Source organism: Sphaerodactylus townsendi, linkage group LG08, assembly GCF_021028975.2.
Source record: "Sphaerodactylus townsendi isolate TG3544 linkage group LG08, MPM_Stown_v2.3, whole genome shotgun sequence".
NCBI lineage: Eukaryota > Metazoa > Chordata > Lepidosauria > Squamata > Sphaerodactylidae > Sphaerodactylus > Sphaerodactylus townsendi.
The window spans coordinates 61,295,597-61,315,823 of NC_059432.1; the positions used below are offsets into that span (position 1 = coordinate 61,295,597).

Consider the following 20,227-nt stretch of genomic DNA (forward strand, 5'->3'; position numbering starts at 1 on the left):
CCATTTTCACACCGTTTTCACACTGCTGTTTTTTGCCCATGCAGAATCAGCCCAAGTAAGTTCCAATTCTTCACTAAGGTTATCTTTGCTATAAAAAAAGCTCTGCAAATAGCCTGTCCAGGGTTTATTTGAGCTTATTTATGTTAGAACAGGAATACATACACTATGTATTTTGTATCCTCTTTCTTTTGGATCTTCTACTTCCTTTGCCCTTCCAAATTTAGTTGTCTTCCTGTCCACTTCCATGTTTATAAAGGATGAGCACCTGAATTTTTTACCTGTGTAGAAATGTAGAATAGAAGTGGGTAAGTGTGGCTTATTATACAGTGGTAAGATTGTTAAAGATACAGCTCCAGCATCCTCTGTTCTTGGCTTTTTCCATTTGCTTATCTACCTATTGCCTTGTGGGTTTCGTTTTGGGGCATGTATTTTTTTTTGTCTTTTGTAGTTTACTGTTCCCTGGAAAAACAGGAAGACCTATCGGCCACACAGCCCGGAAAACCCACCAGAACCAGACCTATTGTTCTTCATAAGGGTTATCTTATGGGTTATCATGTTCTTCATAAGGGTTATCTTAACATTCTCTGTGTTCTTAATAGTTTGATCTCTATCACTTTTATTAGCAGGTCTGTTAAGGAACTGAAATATTGAAGTGTTGCTTCAGACTTTCCTGTGCTAATAGGGAAGAGGCTTATGGTTCAACAATACAGCATATTCTGGATGGAAGTCCCTATTATCTCCTGTTTTAAAAGATTTCTACTAGCAGGGTTGAGAAGGCCCTCTGCCAAAGATCTTAGGGAACTGTTGGCATTGGGATAAATGGGCTAATGGTTTGACTTTGTAGAAAACCTTGGGTTGGTTTTACTTTGTTAAAGTTTCTGATGCTTTTGAATTAGGGACTGAAATTAGAGAGTTTATATTTCCTTTCATGAAGGAAAGATACACACCTTCTAGCTTGATTAGCTGATTAACAATATGCTTATATTCTGCAGTTCAACTGTGCAATAGTGATGGCCCTTCCTCTCTTGGAAACCCTGCAACAAGGTTGAACCATTGACTTGTGTACAATAGATATCTACTGTGTGCAGAGGTGGACAGAGCATTTAACTTTCAGGGAAATTTCCTGGTCGACCACTGGTGACCAGGAGCATATATACCAAACATTTGCCCAAAGCCTCAGGTCCCATGTTGCTCATATCTTTCGTTGGCTATAATAATATATGTCAGATCACCCATTGTTTGCCCCCACACCGCCTGTTGTCAGGAGGAAACCTACTGTTTCCACCACTGAGGGATCCATTCAATTCTGACTTATGGGGCCACCCAGTTTGGCTTGTTCTTGGCTTGTTTGCTTCCCAGTCCACTCTTAACAGTATGAAATGGGTAGAATAAATATGATTGGAGTTCTTATTTAATTAAGACATTTTGAATAGAAATTATGACTTTTCCCCAAACCGAAGTGATCAGCTTTTGATGGCTGAGTGTAGATCAGAGTTTCGGTCACCCATGTTCAAGTTCCCCATACAGGACCATGAAGTATAACAAGATTACCTCATGTTTTCATTATTGTATTCAGTCCTTGGGGAATGTACACAATGTATATAGAAACATTGGCAAGTAACTTGTATTTGGGAGTTTCCAACTTCTAGCTCTATGCATTCATAAATGATAAATTACCAGAATGCTGTTCAAATAATTTTTACTATGAGTTTTTTGTAGTTTGTTTGTAAAATCTGAAATGTTTTTGTGTGCCTTAGAAAAGGCCTCAAAGTAGCCTTTCAAGAGAATATCACATTGTCTTTAAACCATACTTTGAGGACTGCTTTTCTCAATTTTTCATGGTGGTTTCAAAATCCCTAGCTATTACTCTTCCACTAATTTGCTTTGAATAAAGGAATTTGGGGACCAAAGGATATTTCAGTGCTTAACTGTGGGATTCACAGTACCAAATTCTATTTCTCTTGAAAAACTGGACTGTGCTTCTCTAGTAGTCCTTGTTGTAGGTCTGGGGAAGGCTAGAGTGGACCAAAGTGGAGTAGGGCCGTCAGGACTCTACAAGATGGCAGAAAGTTTCAGTCTGCCCTCAGAAACAGAAAGCAAGCATCCATTGGTAATGTTTTCATCATAAAACAGTGCTCATGTACTTTTTGAAGCTTGAACCTTCTTTCTTGTTTTTTCCTCCTAGGGTTGCCAACCTTCAGGTAAAGGCTGGAGATTGAATTACACATGCTCTTTAGACTACTGAACTCATTTCCCCTGGGGGAAAAATGACTGCTTTGAGGGGAGGTGAACTCTGCAGCATTATACCCCACTGAGATCCCTTCTCAAACTTGACCCTGTCCAAGCCTCCTAAATCTCCAGGAAATTCCTAACGAGTTGGCAACCCTATATCCCCCCCCCCAACAGCAACAACTCTGCTGCAACTATCAGTTCTTTACAGATTGAGACCTTCAGCTAAGAAGTAGTTACTTGTCTCTGATCATGAATAGATTTGAACCTGGGTCTGCCTGGTACCGTTTTCAGTACTCTTGCTGCTGTACCACATCGTAGACTATAAATACTTATCTGTAGCAAGTGCTAGATTCTATTACTGGACAATAGGGTTAATTTATATTGTCAACAGTACAAAAAAAAAGGTCCTCACTGGTTTTAAAGAATCTGTTGTATCGATCCGACAGCTATGATTTTACGCAGTAATGGTGACAAATTAGGCTAATCCATTTTTCTCCTCTCCAAAATACCATCTGTCCTCTTGGAATTTGGTCTGCTTTTAATCCTAAAATTAATGGCAGAACCCTTATGCAGTGGACCCAGCATGGACGTGCTGCAATCCTAGCCTGTTGCTTAGCCAAAAATTGCTTCTTCAGACCATAAGAAAGCAAGCACATAGGAAAGATCTCTGCTGCTTTAATCAATAAAAAGATTGTTGTTGCCAGCGCTAGCCTAGTTTGAACCCCAGTGATCAGACAAAAGGACCTTTCTGTGGTCTGTAATGACCAGCCAGATGCCTCTGGGAAGCTCACATGCTGGATATGAAAGGAAGGGCCTTCCTTCAATATTGCCTCTGTGCCAATTGCTGGCCCTCAACATTTGGGCAAAGCATGCTATGACAATGTATTGTTGAAGGCTTTCACGGCCGGATTCAACTGGTTCTGGTGGGTTTTCCGGGCTGTGTGACCGTGGTAGATCCACCAGATGATAGATCCACCAGACCACGGCCACACAGCCCGGAAAACTCACCAGAACCAAATGCTATGTCAGTTCTGCATTCTGTGAAAAAGTGCATAGTCTTGGCTGTTGTGGATCTGTCATCTGAGGAAGAGAGAAGATTTTCTTTATCTTCCATTGACCCTGGCACCTAATTGGGAAAAGCCTTTAAAACCAGTCTGATTTTACTTCATCACTTGTGCCTGTATTGTTGGCTAAATGGTGCTCCTCTGTCTGTGTAGATGAATTTTGGCACCTCTGCCCCTTCTATGCCACTCTCAAATGAACTGAAGCCTTGTCCCATCCCCCCCCCCCGCCCCTGCTCTCTGCTAAAAGAAATGCGCTAGCTGGATGGCCTATTCTAATGTATTCTTCTCTTGCCCCAGGGTTAGTTCACATGTACTTTAATCTTATATGATAGATCATTCAAACTACTTCAAAGGGAACTTTTAGGGTAACTTCTAAAATAGGATCTTCCCTGCTTCCAGGGTGGTAGAAACTGTGTGACAATGGAAAGCACTTCTCAAGGATCTGCTTTCTCATAGCCTGAAGGAAAAGGTCTGTCCCAGATGCCCTGGGGCCAGAGCATGACTGATACAGTTCCCCTGACCCCTGCCAGGTCAGATTATGTGAACAGATGAACATAACCATTGTATTGTGCTTGCAGCATGACAAGCTCTTTCTTGTGGAGTTCTGACTTCTTACTGTTTCTAATGATACTATATGGATGTATTTTGATATCCTGGGGAATGCTCAGTAAAATATTAGGGTTTCATAGAGGAGACCCATGTTTGAATCACCTTTTTTGTGATAGAGCTTTCTGGCTGACCTTGGGCCAGTCACACATTCTCATGCTACCTACTTCACAGGGCTATTGTTGTGAGGATACCATGGATAACAGGACAATAATATTGTAAGCTGCTTTGGGTCCCCACTAGGGAGAAAAGCATTATATAAATATCTAAAAATAGATGGTTGGATTGGCCTTTGTGACTCCTCTTCAGAAAAAAGGTTAGTTAACCTAAAAGATACATTCTGGTTGAGATACTTCTGAGGGAAGTTTGTCTCGTATATCTGCTTTTGTATCAGTGGTGGAACAGTTCTGTGAGGACTGAATCATATGTTGTTTCCTGGTGTCATTACCTGCAGCTGGGCAGCCGCAAGGAGAAGGAAGGACACAATTCAGTTGCTTCTGAAAGAAGATGATAATAGAAATTCTTTCACCAGAGATTTAACACCTAAATACAACACAACAGTATAAAGAAGGCCACAAGCAAAATACCAACACTTGAGAAGAAATGAAGCAAGTGAACACTTATTGCTTTGCATCTAACCAGCAGCCTAGGCCTCCTTGTCTTTATGTGACTGGTGCTGACTAAAAGATTTGGAGAATGGGGTTCTGTGCTTTCTACACATGTTGGCAGGTGTCCCTCTGAAATACATTCCTTCCTCTGGGACTTGATCTGACCTGAAGCATTTGGAATTCCTAATTTACTATATTTATTGTTTATTTATTATATTTATACCCCACCTCACACTAGCATCTCTAGGTGGGTTACAATAGTTAAAAAAATTAAAACCACAATAAAAACATCATGAATGAAATATAATAATTAAAACAGCAATAAAAACCAAATTAAAGTAACCCTCATCTCCACCCTGCCCCCAGACCAGCAGCTGTAGAGGAGGTTTCCAGAGAGGCCAACCAAATGCCTGGGAGAAGTAGAAGGTTGCCATGCACTTAAACCCATAAAGGGTAGGCACATGGTGAATCTCTGAGGGGAGACTATTCTAGAGCCTAGGGACAATCCTCACAGGAAGAGCCCTCCTCTTGTGCCCTGCCCCTTGCATCTTGGCAGGGGAAGGTGCCACCAGGAGTGCTTTCCCCTGTGGTGTCAGTGCCCAAAGAAGCACATACAGGCACAGGCACTCCTTCAGGTAGGCAAGAGCCTAACTGTTCAGAACTTTGTATGTCAATGTCAACACCTTGAATTGGAGTGAATTGAGAGCCATTGCAGTTCCTCAAGGAATAGCATGATGTGCTTTTGACCAGATGTACTGGCTAACAGCCTAACTGCTGCATGCTTCACTAACTCCAGTTTCCGGACTGTCTTCAAGGGTAGAACACATTACAGTAAACCAATCAGGAGGTTACCAGAGCGTGTAATACTGTGGCCAGGTCCCCTTTGTCCAAAAACTGGGTGGATCTGGCAAACCAGACAGAGCTGCTGAAAGGCCCTGGTGGCCACCATCATCACCTGAAGCTCAAACGACAGCAATGAATCCAGGAGTACCCCCAGATCTCTCATTCGTTCCAGCAGGGTATCCCAACAAGCTTCCATGGTTGAGTGGGGATATGAACCTGAGTCTTCCAGATCCTAGCCTCTGTCTACTATACCATGCTGGCTGATATGCTGGTTATTTTGGTTGCTCGGGCAACTAAACATGATGACTGAAGTAATGCAAAAGGAAGAAATCCACAAGTTTTTGGAAAGCCCTATAAGGCGCATGTGCCTTGTTCCCTGCGTTTAATTAAGGTTGGGGTTATATTTGTGGTGACAATAGAGGATAACAACCAAACAACCAGTTTCAGAGCTTGTCCTCTGTGTGAAGCCCATCACTGCTATTATTCATCCCTTAATGCCAAAGGCCTGAAGTTAAAGTAAAAGAAGCAGTTTCCTTCTCAGTGATTTTAATTCTTGATTTATAATATCCTTTATAATATGAATGACTGGAGAAGGCAATGGCAAACCACACTGTAAACAAAGTCTACTTAGTAAATGTTGTGATGTGATGTCATCCCATCAGTCAGTAATGACTCGATGCTTTACATTTCTATAACTTGCATGAGGACTAACTTAATTTTCTACATGTACCTGTTGAAAATGGCACCAGGGCAACCATGATGGCTTGCTCTGCCCCCAAACTCTACATGGGGTTCAGGGGCAAGTGCCTCTTCGATGCAGGGCTTAGCTGATTCAAGTTTTAAACTGCAGATTTTGAGCTTGCGTTTTAAAGCTTGACCCAGCTAATTTAAGACCAGCATCAAACTGAGCAATGGGTCTGACCATCTCCAGTTTTATACTTCTTGGTACACCTCCCAAGCTTGATTAGACTGTTGGTGGAGCTTGAAGGATGGAGTCAGCAGTATAAAGCTGGAATAGATCTAATGCTCAGATATTAGGCTCAGCCAGGCTGGGTCAAGCTTTAGTTGAGCCCAGCATCACCAGCTCCATATTTATACTGCTGGCTCCGTCCCCAAGTTCTATCTGATCGTAAGTGGGAGTGGAGCCAGCAGTTTAAAGCTAAGCCAGGCTGGGTCAAGCTTTAAACTGCAGCCCATCAGTACACAGGCACCATCCCCAAATTCCATCTGGAGTTTAGGGTGGGACAAGTCCAGTTGCATGCTGGTCAGGTTCAGCTTTCAACTGCATGCCTGCCCCTGAATTCCATGTGGAGTTCAGGTGTGGAGCACAATTGCTCCTAGAGACTACTGTGTGTGGGCTGCCACCCCTTGAGGAGCAGTGCCCAGAGCACATGCCCTGCCTTACCCCACCATAGAGACACCTCTGAGTGAGAAGTTGCATTTTCCTGTGGCAAAATTTCAAATGGGTTGACTTGGCCAAAAGAAATCTGATTCTAGAGAATCATGTCTTGCTCCATGTGTCTATGCTCCTCCCAGCAAGTTCTCCTGTTTGGACCTTACTCTGTGAGAGGCTGAAAAACAGGATGAGATTTCTGGCTGTATTCTTTTGTCATTTTTGAATAGAATTTTGTACTTATTCTGCGCTTTAGTCCTTTGGGTTTGTAATGGTTGTGCTGGGCAAAGACATAATGGTTGAAACAGGAAGCAAAAGTGCCGTGAATATCAGAGGAATTGTTTGCTTGGCTTTGGGCCATTCGGTACACTAGACATTGCCAGTCTGGTAAGGTTGTGCAAATGGGATATATGTAGCTGTAGCTACTTGACTGTGTTTTAAAATCCATATCATGCTACATCTATACTTCTGATGTTGCATATTTTGGTTTCATGGAAGTTTCCTTCCAAAGCAAATGCAAGCTACTTGAATTTTAATTGAAATGTAGCATGATATGGTGGATGTTTCCCCTGAAAAAGGCTGAGATGTGGTTGGAAAAAAGACTAAGGTTAGTGTTCAAAACATATTCTGTACACACACTTGAAACACCGGATTAGGTAGGACAAAAATAGTCTGTTGGACTGGGAACATTCAGTGGGAGTTAACAGCAAATTCAGTTTGTATACCAGTAACTCTCAAATTGAATGCTATGACAAACTACTCAAGTGTCATAAAAACAAAAAGGAGGTCAACGTCCTGCTTCTCTGCATGATTGCTGCTGTGGCATTCCTTCCAACTATGCATACCCCTTGGGCAACTCACCTATGGTTTGAGGATGCAGTTACTCCTGTTGCTGCAGAACTTCTTGTTGTTTGTAGGGGTAGATTTCATTATACACTCTAAAATGCCTTACGAGAATGAGATACTTTCCGTACTGACTCTGGGTTGTGACGTGGGGACAGATGGTCTTTACAGATGGTCCTAAGGAAGTCTTTCAGTGTGTGTGGAAGACCTTGTAGGAAGCTCATGTATGTTGCTTTGTATTCTGAGGGGAGGCTGAACATAAATGTAACATGTATTCTGAAAGAGTATACCTTAAAGTGGGAATGGCATCATATATGGTAAGGTCCATCTCTGCAGTTATTAGGGTAGAAAAAAGCAAATGTTGACTCTAAACAAGAATGGGTTAAGCAACTGGGCTTTGTTGCACCAGCTTAGCATACTGCAGACTTTCTGATGATCTGTACTTCTTCACGGAGACCCTAAATGCGTTTAATCAGTTAAGTGATACTGTCTGGTCATCAGCCAAAGTTCCCTCCCCATTTTTGGCAGGCGTTCAGCTCTTGCCCAGATTCCTGCCATTTCCTCCTAGCTTGCATAGCTGTAAATGTTATTGATGGCAATGAAGCTATCCAGACTCTCTCTTAAAATCCAGCTGTACCACTCGGACCCTAAAATAGCAGTATTATAGCCTCCTTCAGATCTGAATGCATGCTGGCTTAATATAGCAACCATATGGGAAGAGGGGAGGGAGGAAAGCTGCAATCTGTCTGGACTCCCTGAAATTGGAAATCTCCCTGTGGGCCTAAAGTGTCCAGACAAAACAAAATAATCCTATAGATTCCTAATGACTCAAATGAGATTGGATTCTTTCTTTAAGCATAAAGACAACATACATTATACTTCGAATGAAACACAACGGGAAATTTTGTTTGTTACACTCTTCTACTTCCAAGCGTAGAGTAACTGCATTTATTGTCTAAAAACCAATTGTGTAGAAGTCAGAACTCTGTATTAAGCAATGCAAGTGAGAGTTCTGTGCTTCTAATTTCTTATTGAAATGGGCATTATGTTACAGAGAAATGGTGTGTGTGTCAAGGGCTTTCTCAGCCAGGCCTCTACAAGGTTATCAAGGGAAAAGGGAGGTGGTATGCCATTGCCTGCCTCCATATGGGCAGAGTTCTAAGAGAATTGTGACTGGCCCAAGGTCTCCCAGCAGGCTTCATGTGGAGGACTGGGGAATCTAACCTGGTTCTCCAGATGTTTTCCCCTTTGAACTACTATACCATACTGGCTCTCAAAAACAAGGAAAAGTATCCAAATAAATACCATAAAATAGTGTCCAGCCGCTTTTATACTGATGGTATAAGAAAATGTTATTTGAACTGCCTTAGGGTTGGTGTAAAGTAAAGAAAAGTGGTATAGAAATGTGTTAAAGTAATGCTAAGCAGATGTTTAGAACCGGATAGGCTAGCTGTCTTCCCCTTCAGAAGCCCTCTCATCTTTGTCTAGCTCCTGTCAGATGCGGGGAGCTCTGGTGTTCTTCCGATATATACATTCATCTTTTTCTTTGGACATCTGCACTATAGCTTGCCAGGGTTTCCCCTTTCGGTTCCCTGCCTTTTACGCTCTGCCTTAGATCAGCTGCTGTTGGTGGGGAGGAGTCATGTGAAGGGAGAGAAATGCTTCATTTAAAAATTTACAGCCAAGTAGCATTCAGGGCAATCTTATTAAATGGCAAACGTGAGAGTAACTTGGTTCCGCTTCATCTATTCTTAGGGAAACTTGTTCAAGGATAAAATCTGACTCTCTTTCTCTCTCAATCCCATGCACCAAGTAGATCAGTTGTGTACTATTTTTTTAAAAACCTCATCATGTGCTATTGCAGGAGCATATGGTTCCAATAGAGCCATAAGCTCCAGGCATTTTCTTATTCCAGATATTTTTCATCATTGCCTGTTTTTTTGGCTCTTTCAGTATTGGTTTGGCATGGCCATTGCAAACTCTGTTTGGGGTAGTTGGGGAGTTCTGAAATATTTTCCCTGGATGGAATTATTTTGTGGCTTTATTTCATTATGCTGTCACCTCTGTTTCTCTTTACCCAGTGAAACCTCAATAGCAAGACCCAGTATGTATTTGTTTTTCATGTCATGCATGAACTCCTCCTAAAATAAAAGCCTCATGGAAAAGGTTTAGCCCCAGAAGCTGATTTCTGTGCCATGGCTTGGCTCTAGAACATCTAAAATAATGCCCTTGAGCACATACAAAATACCTTTTCCTTACCACACAATAACCAGTTGGCAGCCATACAGTTTAGCATGAGGGTAAAGGCTTTCCAGGTAAAAGAAATGCCTTCTCTTTAAGAAAGCAGCATTCATTCAATAATTTAACTTTGCATCTTACAGCTAGTGAAACTGAGGCATAGGCTTTAGTCATCAGGTTATCTTGATGGTTCAGTTACTGATCTTGTTTTCATGAGAGAGACTGTGTGATGCAATGTATGCTGAGACTATGTAAAATAATGCTCCAGCATCAATACAACTTCCTCTGAAGATCCCAGCCACAGATGCAGGTGAAACATCAGGAGAGAATACTACTAGAACATGGCCATACAGCCCGGAAACCACACAACACCCCAATACAACTTCCATTTGGGCATAATCCTAGTTGAGCCCTGAATGGTTTGTGTGTCCATTATGATCTGCAGCATCAGTCAAAACAGCTTCTTGTACCATAGCAATGGAGAGGATTATTCTTGGTGGTTATTCATAGATATGGAATTCCTCTCTGAAGAGTTTCCAAAAGTAGGGAGAGAAGAGAAGCAATTGCCCTGGTTCATGACTGGGTCTGGCTTTTTAGTGGCAATCCTAAATGGAATACTTTCAGGTCTAGGCTGGTGCAAAAGGCTTATTTCCACTCACTCTGAGCTTGTTGTCTACAGATTTCTACCATGGGAATAACTTTGCAATTTCTAATCTTCTTTAGCAGCTCTTTCCAATGAGTAGTTTCTTGAGTAATGAGAATTCTGCAAGACCAGAAAACTTTCTCTGTTACTAATGCCTCTTCTGCTTTTCTTATTTCTCTGCTGCTCCTTTTCTTGGACTCTGAAGTTTGGATGTCCAGCTTGTCTGATTCTCCAAAGAAGGCTATTTCAGGTACAATGTTATGCTTCTATGTGTTTGAGTTTGCATTTCAGTATCCTGGATGTATTTGGATTGTAACTGGGCTTTGGAGAAGTTAACAGGGGAGACAAGTACAGGAATGGCAAGTACAAAAATGATGTCAATTGATTCTGAAAACCAGTCCCCACTCATACACTCAGTGTTTCATATCCAGATGAGACCTACCTGTATTCAAATACAGACTCTAGTTTGACCTTCCAGAGTTGGATTATCTCCATATCATAAAATTTGCAGTTATGATGTTTATCCCTTTCCTATGCAATTTTAGTCCTGCTATACTATGATAGATATATGTTGCCGTTCCCCAAAATACCATAATTTCAAATTGAATAGAAGATACATTGGATATTTAGACCACGTTGATTTTAAAATGGGTCAAGAATTGTGATTTAATACATAATTTATTTTCGGTCATGATCAATCCTTAAGTGATAATAACATGCCTTCATGGTAATATAGTAAAGTAGGTAAGCCAATTCATTTCTTCCTTCAGAGTACTGATGAAAGAATCAGTAAATTCAGTTTACCATCTGTCCTGATTCTACAGTGGGAATGTCTCATGAGGCATAAATGTGTCAGATTGCTGAGATGGTTAAATACTGATGCCATTGGGTGCTTCATAGATCAGGGTGATAAGGTAGTGGATCTAACAATGAGTCTGAGAAGGGCTCGCTGACCTTCTAATCCGTTTCATCCTTGGTGGTAGGGCTCCAATGTAAACCTCATTTTGACCTTGATGTTGTGTATTGCCGGGCTTGTAAAAACTATAACCTTCCTGTTTGATAATTAGGTAGTGGAAGAGGGTATCAATCTTGCTTGTGTAGCTGAAACTTGGCTGTATGGTTCAGGAAACAGCTCTCTATCAGTCCCAGTTTGGAGGATAGAGGGGGTGGGGAAGATCCAATCCAATCCCAAACCTTTATTAGGGATAAAACCGGTGTGTGTCAAGAATTCCAAATACAATAAGAAGATCATTATTGCACATCTTGTAGTACACAGAGTAAAAATATAGAAACAGCTTCTGAGATGTGAACATTAGAATTATTTAGAAGCTTAGCCATGTTTAACTTATCAGAAAGGAGCATAAATCCTGTTGGTAATACAGCCCTCAAATCAGTTCTAATGTTGTTGTATTTTGAACAGTAAAGCAAAATATGAGAAAGTGAATCAGTTGTATCAGGACAGAATCGACAGCAATGCTCATTTTGTGGAATATTAGAAAAGCGACCTTGAAGATGTACTGAGGGAAAAGAGTTACACCTTGCTCTAGTCATGACCCATCTGCAATTGTAATTAACAAGTTGTTCCAGGTATATAGCAGGGCTAGATTTCTGAGGGATAATCCCAAAGAATATTGGAGAGCAAGAGCTTTGCGCTTTGCTCAGGAGAAATTGATATTCTTGATCAAATAATCTAGTCTTTAGACGATGGTAAATCTCCAGAGCGGTGAGCAATTGTAGGACCTCCCAGGAGAACTCCAAGGAAAATATCTTTATTTCAATATGTAGCCACCATTTTGATACCAAATTAAAGGACTTGCATGTATCCAGATACTGTTCATTGCAATGAGCTTTAACGATCAGGATCAGCACTGAACAACTTCATTCATTTAGCAGGAGGTTGATAGGACAGGCTTAAAATTACAAATATACTTTCAACACCTAAAGAAGTGTGAAGTAATTAACTATTCCTAAACAATATGACATATTACATATGTGGTTAATGGTAGTTTCTTAATTCATAGTGTAAACTTTTGCCAATTGTTGACCATGTAATGCTGTTCATAGATTACTATAGATATGCGAACTTTGGTACAGCTAAATAAGAATGGGTCATTATAATATACACCATTATTGCATGATGTGTACATCTGGGGACCTTTGTTAAATGCACCATTGCATAGGTACCATTGACTGATAGTTATAACTCAGACATTTAGATACATCAGTGGTTCTCAACCTTCCTAATGCTGTGATCCTTTAATACAGTTCCTCATGTTGTGGTGACCCCCAACCCTAACATTTATCCATTTTACAGATGGAGAACACTGATGCAGAGAGTCTTAGGCGACCCCTGTGAAAGGTCATTCGACCCCCAAAGGGGTCCCGACCCCCAGGTTGAGATCCACTGAGATACATGAATGTTTCAGCCAGGTTCTGTGCAAGCTCAATCCCCATCCCCACCCTGTAAAGGATTCAATGGTGTTGATGGTGAAGTAACCTTGAGTGCATTCCACAGCCCGGGCGATGGGCCAGATGCATCGGCGGAGACTTTATCTTTGCGCGGGAGATGAAGACTCCGTTCCCATGGGAAGCAGGAAGGGGGGATGGGGTGAATGGTGTTATAACCTGTGCTTCTGGCGGGAAGTGCCATTCCTGCCACTGCGTGTACTTGAGCTTTCTAAGATGTCTTAATAAATGGACTTTTACCCCAAAAGCCTTTTATTTCTGCTTCTATGGAATTCCTTACATTGTGGCAGGAATCCTAATTCATCTATATTCCTGTGCAGTGGACCTTCTTGGTTCTTGCGATGGAGAGGTTGAATGTTACTGCGAAGGTGCGGTAGCCCCAAAGAGGGCTCCCACCTTTCCCTTCTGGATCTGGAGGAACCGGCAGGAGAACGGCCTTCGCTGGTGGCTCTTTTCCTCGCCTCGTGATCAGCACGAAGTCTTCCTCTTTACTCCGCTGGAACGAGGGACGGGCATCACTCATGGGGACTTCCATGAGTGCCGCTGGGGGCGCTGTCTATGGATCGAGCCTGTGGATCGGATCTCTACCCGCTGTGGATTACAAACCTCAGATGCAACCTGTCATGGAGGAGACGGGCTTGACCACCTTTCATGCGCAAACCCAGGAATCCATTGAACGATTCCTGGACTCGTGATTTTGGTGATGCTCTGCGAACCACCGTGGCACAGCATTCGGGGCCCGGCCCAAAGGACACCGGACTAAACCTGGAATTGGGAGGGTATCCGCATCGCCCAATCGACCCCTAATCCCGGCCAGTTTATCGCGACCTGAGGTGCCTCGAGCCACCGTGGCTACAAGGCTACGGTGTTCTCGATGTCTCGCCTTCCAGACGCATTTTAAGAGTCCGGCGAAAGCCTGCATTCCCAGCTGGACCGGGTTTCTCTCCCATCGAGGACTGGGATGAGGAAGTGGGCGACTCGCGCAGATGCCCAAGCTGCATGGAACCGTGGAACGCCAGCTATGGAGGAGGAACGGGCACAGTTGCAGCAAGAGCTAAAACCTGCAGAGGGACCGGAACAGCAACGAAAGAAGTCCAGCTCGAAGTTGGACCGTACAAAGACGCAGCCCAACGCATTAATATGCCCAGAATCTGTCAGTCCATGATAAAGTCCTGGAACATTCCAGACTGGATTTTACAACGCAACGCCAAAAGCTGCTCTTCAGGCTCTTTGGCGCACGCCAAGTGAGCTCACTGAAGCCCTTAAACGGGATCTAACTGGCTAAATTGGAACGGCAGAAAAGCTGCTGCTTTGCATGCGCATTCAGGATGCATTGACTCGGCAAGGAGAGGGATCTGGCTGGCGCTGGAGAGGGAACTAAGGAGGCAGCAGACCAGGAAGCCCCAAGTTGGAGTCTATGCTGTTACTGATCATGCCGGTGCCAGGGGGGGCCACGCATTCGGGTCCTGCCACCCAAACGCCAGCTGCACCGCCAGCGCCTATCGACCGCCCCGCATAAACAGCTGCCTGCCCAACCTGCTCAACCCGCCGCACCACCTCCCCAGCAGGCTTAAGAGTCCGCCGAACGGGCTACTTTATCGCCCCTCGATACCAGCCCGCTTTTGATGGGACCGCCCAAACTTCCCTACTTCATCTTGCAACTCAATGCCCACTTGGAAGACTATGATGATTTATACCGTCTGAGCTGCCAAAAATACGTGGACATCGGCTCAGTCCTGGATGGGGCAGCAGCCGACTGGTTCGTGGACTCTTTTGGATTTGCAGGATGAGGACTCTCGTGACAGTGCCCGTGATTCCTCCAAGCCTTTAAGAGCGCTTTTCAAGAGCCAGGCGCCGAGTCTGAAGCTATCCGCACCTTCAAAACCACCCAGCAAGGCAACCGCCCGCTTGCAGAATTTGCCCGCGGAATTCTGCGGCGCGGCTGCTCGACTTCCTCCTGAGTGGCCTGAACGCATGAAATGCTAATACTCGATGCTGTGGACGGCAAGCTACGCGAAACGTGTTTTTAATTCGGGTTCCTCGCATCATTGCAGATTGGATCCAGTTAGTCCTAAGTGGCGCCTCGCTTTGGAATACGCCACAAGGAGGTCACGCCTACCAAAACCACTACTGTGTCCACCAAGTCAAGCTCCAGCCGCCTCTACCAAAACCACCTTCTGAACGCCGCCGCCGACTGGGATTGTGTCTTTACTGGGCGGAGGGCCAGGTCATCTAGTCAGCCAACCGTCCCAAGAAAACAAAACCAACCGCCCAGCTCGCTGCGACTGCCTGCCAAACCACCACGCAGGTCAGGGCCGCCTCCCACAGGCTCGCCTCTAAAGCGTTACCGGCTTAGCGACCCAGAGGAGGGGAAGCAGCTGTTTGCCTTTCGTCAGCCCCCATGGACATGGGCCCCACTCCTGACGCGGTGAGTGAAGGCAGCCCCATTACTGTTCAAGCATTTCTGGCCAACCCCGCTAAACACACTCGCATTATAGCCTTCGCCCTTGTGGGATTCCGCTGCTCCCACTGCTTAATGCGCCCCAGGTGGCAGAGGAGCTAGGTCTGACCGAATTCCCTGGCTAAGCTTCCATACCATTCACCCAAATGGACGGTAGCCCTCGAACGAAGGACCGCCCAGTACAAAACACAGCCGTTCCCTCCTCCTCCGCTATACCGCACCATTGGGAGAAAAAATTAGTTTTATTTTGTGGCCAGTGGCCAAACACTCCATAGTTTTGGGCATGCCTTGGTTATTGTTACATGAACCAAAGTTCATTTGGAAAGAACGGATCCTAGAATTCACTGACCCTCCCTGCGGTGAACACATGAATTGGGGAGAAAACCCAACGTCTCCTGACACACCCCCCCCCCTGGCTTCCTCAGTGATTGCTCCCGATTCTATTGGCATCCCACCTGCATATCATGATCTAGCCAGAGTTTTTCAGGAGCAGGAATGCGATCAGTTGCCACCCCACAGAGACACTGACTGTAAAATTGTCATACAACCAGGGGCAATAACTACCCAAAGGTAGAATCTACCGCGATGAGTCCCAATGAGGAGAAGGAACTTCGCGGCTCTTCTTGGACAAGAACCTTGCTCGCTGGTTCATACGGCGGGCTACCAAACACACACACGCCAGTCCCCGCTTTGTTTGTCAAAAAGAAAGATGGGTCTTTACGGCTTTGCACAGATTATCGAGGTCTCACGCGTCTCCCTGTCCAATAAATATCCTTTAAAGTTTGATCAAGGACCTTTAGATGCACTCCGCAAAGGACGATTTTTACTAAATTGGACTTGAGAGAAGCTTACTACAGAGTCAGAATTGCTGAAGGCTATGAACACCTGACTGCGCGCTTAACACAAAGTTTGACAGTTTGAATATTTAATAATGCCATTCAAGCAAGTGGGGCCCCCCGGAGCTTTTATGGCCCTTATCAACGGTTCTCCATGATTTACTGTACAAGGAGTTGTTGTATACTTAGATGACGTTTTAATTTACTCACAAACCATAGAAGAGCATGAAATATTGGTTCGAGAGGTATTGAAACGCTTGCTTGACAACTCTCTCTTTGCCAAACTCTCCAAATGCTGTTTTCATCAGACCTCCATTGGACTATTATTTGGTTACCGGATCTCACCGAGGGCTTAAAATGGATCCTGTTAAAATTGACGCAGTCCTCCTCCAATGGCCTGCCCCCACCAACCGCGAAAGAACTCCAGTCGCTTCTTGGTTTTGCTAATTTCTATCGCGGACTTTATACCCCACCCGCTGAACTGACTCTCCTCTCACAGACCCCACGCACTCAAGGGTAAAGATCCACTGTCCGCCAAGCCCGGCCCCCCCCTTTCCTGGTCTGAGGAATGTCAAACAGCCTTTCAACTATTAAAATTCAGCGCTTACTCACCTAACCTATCCTAAAGCACCCTGACCCAGATCTCCGCTTGTGGTTCACGTGGATGCCTTCGACAAAGCACTCTGGGGCAGCCCTGTTGCAGAAAAATAAAGATGGTAGGCTGGTTCCGGTGCTTATTTGTCTAAAAAAATTCTGGTGCCTAACTCAACTGGACTGTGGGAGACAAAGAGATCAAGGCCATCAAAGTAGCACTTCCACTTGGCCACTGGCTGGAGGGGCTGGGCACCCCTTCAAGTTTATCGGATCATAAAAACCTGGCAGCTCTTTCCACCCTCAAGATGTCCGCAAAACAACTTCGGCGGTCGCATTTCTTCGCTTTCTTTACAGTCCATTTTTCCCTGGGAAACCAACAAACTGGTTGACGCTGGCCGCCACCCGAGGGGGGTGGAGCTGCCTTTTACATTTGAGACATTCCACGCGACTGTTCTTCCTCCCAGTTGGGGCTGGCTGTCACCCGATCTCAAACGTCCACTTCTCCTCCACCCCCCATTCCCAGTCTCGCCTCCTTTCCCGCGGGAACTGGAGGAGGCGGGCTGCACGAGCTTCCAGCCAGTCGAAGGAGACTCCCCACCGGCGCTTTGGAGAATGGAGTTTGGCGGAGGGGGAATGTTGGTATCGCCTCCAGCAGGTTCTGAAGCTTGCCACGATGCCCGCTCGGCTGGACATTTTGGTTTCTTTTGAAAACTCTGCATTAGCCCGCCGCAGTTCTGTGGCGCCGCGAACGCGCAAAGACATTGAGGCATACATTAAAGGCCGCTCGGTTTGTGGGTGAAGCCAAAACCATCCCGGAAAGCCCCATGGACTATTGAAACCTTCTCCGGTAGCTCCTCCCCGCCTCTTGGGAAGTCATCTCCATGGATTTTTTATTACAGATTTGCCCGAAAAGTCATGGCAACACGGTTTATGGGTGGTGGTAGACTTATTCTGCTGAACAAGCCCATTTTTATTCCATGTGCCTTCCATCCTCCTCCGCCTCCTAAGTTGGCACGCTGTTTATTCAACATATGTTTACCGCCTCCATTCCTCCTGCTAAGGTGGTCTCCCGATCAGCGCCCCCAATTCATCTCAAAGTTCTGGAAAGCCGCTTTTGGGGTTGTTGGGGGTCGCCGCCGCCGTACTTCTACTAATGCCTCAAAGTGACGGTATCGAGAGAACGAACAGGAACCCTAGAGCAGTATTTACGCTTGTTACACCAACTACCACCAAGACACCAGGCGAAGCGACTCCGGGCGGCGGAGCACGCCACAACACGCGGCCTATAGTAGTACAAAGAAAACCCCTTTGAAAATTCAGGTCTGGTCGCCCTTCCCCGCCGCTGCCACAACTACCCGCAGCAGCTTTGACCCCCCAGAATTTCAACAACAATGGATTTCATCCCTAGTCGAGGGATGGAAGTCGGTCCAGACCGGGCCTTTACAACAAGCAAAGGACTCCCAAAACTGCAGCGGATAAACACCGGGCCGGATTTTCCTCTTATGCAGGGCTCCTGGGTGTATTTATCTACAAAAAATCTCAGAGACGCGTATAAATATTCCAAACTTGGCAAGAGATTTGTGGGACCTTTTCAGATTACTAGTGATTAATGATGTCACTGCCCGCTTAGATTTGCCTAACTCTCTTAGTAACATCCATCCTGTCTTCCATTCCAGCTTGCTCAAGGAGGCTCCTCCCGCCTCGACATAGCCTGGCATCTAATCTCGGCTGAGAGGCCCCCACCGACTATTGATGGCCACAAGCACTACTTAAATTGACGCTTATCCTGACTTCGCGAATCGCGAAACGCTTTGCAATATTTAGTCTCTTGGGTGGGATATTCTGGGTATAATCAATGGGTTTATTCCGAAAATATTGAAGCCCCCTTAATTCCCATTTCTGCTTTCCACCGCCAGCTCCAAGATAAACCTGGGGGAAGGGGTCTTCTTTAGGAGGCAGAGCAAAGGATTCAATGGTGTTGATGGTGAAGTAACCTGAGTGCATTCCCACAGCCCGGGCGATAATAGATGCATCATGAGACTTTATCTTTGCGCTGAGATGAAGACCTGCCCCATGGGAAGCAAGCAGGAAGGGGGGGATGGGGTGAATGGTGTTATAACCTGTGCTTCTGGCGGGAAGTGCCATTCCTGCCACTGCGTGTACTTGAGCTTTCTAAGATGTCTTAATAAATGGACTTTTACTCCCAAAAGCCTTTTATTTCTGCTTCTATGGAATTCCTTACACACCCCGCCAACAATGCTGTTAATTGCTTCTTCTGTCCTTGAATGTTTTCTGGCCCTGTGCGCATCCCAGGGATTTACAGTTTATACTAGAGCCTACCCCTGAGCAATCATTTTTTATGAATCAGAATAGTTATGATAAGAAGGCCAAGTAGTCCCAGGAGTCCTTGTTCCTGGAAGAAGCAAATTACTCCTTGCTTAAGCTCCAAGGAGCATGTTTGCAGGCCTGGCAGCTAGTCTGCTAGGGAAAGCAGGGAAAGAGGATAGGGTGCAGAAGCTGTCTGAAAAACCAGAGACAAAGATTTGACCTTAGATTTTATATGCCTTATACTGGAGGCCAGATGTGGTTCATAAGGTGGTCTTTTGGGTGTAGAGAATTCAAAGCTCTTTCAGATATTAAATTATACTTTTTGATGCTTAATAGAAAGCAAATTTTGCAGCCCATCTGATCTCTTTTGTTCATGGGAACTATTGTGAGATGTGAGAAACTAAAGAGGAGTAGGAGATTTGTACCTGTGCAGAACTGGCGAGATACTTCGTACCCACTACAAGCTTGGCCAGGTTTACCAAGCTGACAAACTACTTGGTGCTGGGACCTCAACAAAAGTCCAATGCACTAAACTCTGAAAAGAGGGACCTGTTGCATGCAAAGCATTTGGTAGAAGCCAAGTCATTTGGTTTTTTAATTGTCTGTCTATATTTGTGCTGCTGTTTATTGTTGTCATGCTAAAATTAGCTCCTTGAAAACCTCCCCTTTCCCCCTTCAATGAAAACTGTTGCTTAGTCATACAGGAGGTTAAGTATGGTGATAAAATGTATACAGTCAACCTTTCCCCAGTGTCTCTCCTCTTCCCTCTTGGTTATTTGAGTAGTAGTTTTGGTGAATGCACAAGCATTCCAAGAGGCTCTTGATTGTAAACCTCACTGGCTATGCCCTGAAATTAATTGTATAGTAGGTGATGAGAAAGATCTTCTGAGACCCTGGATGGGTACTGCCAGTCTGAGAAGACAGAACTGAAGTAGCAAGTTGGACCACTGACTTAGCTGTGTAGTAGTTTTACATGTTTATATATGGTATTCTGTGGAAGGCAAAGGACAACTGTTGATGAAGTGCCTCTACTCTGAAGCTTGGACTTCATCAAACTACCTATGCACTTTTC

The 20,227-nt window shown here is 44.6% G+C and overlaps 1 protein-coding gene across 7 annotated transcripts in view; it reads left to right on the forward strand.

The window, feature by feature from the left end:
- Positions 1-20,227, forward strand: part of SH3PXD2A (SH3 and PX domains 2A) — a 294,236-nt gene that overhangs the window by 168,172 nt on the left and 105,837 nt on the right. For 4 of the 7 annotated variants that reach the window (XM_048505256.1, XM_048505258.1, XM_048505261.1 and 1 more), the window contains one exon: positions 10,676-10,720. The exons of the other annotated variants lie outside the window; for them this stretch is intronic. In XM_048505256.1, the coding sequence (XP_048361213.1) occupies positions 10,676-10,720 (45 nt within the window). The remainder of the gene's footprint in view (positions 1-10,675; positions 10,721-20,227) is intronic. 7 annotated transcript variants of the gene reach the window in all.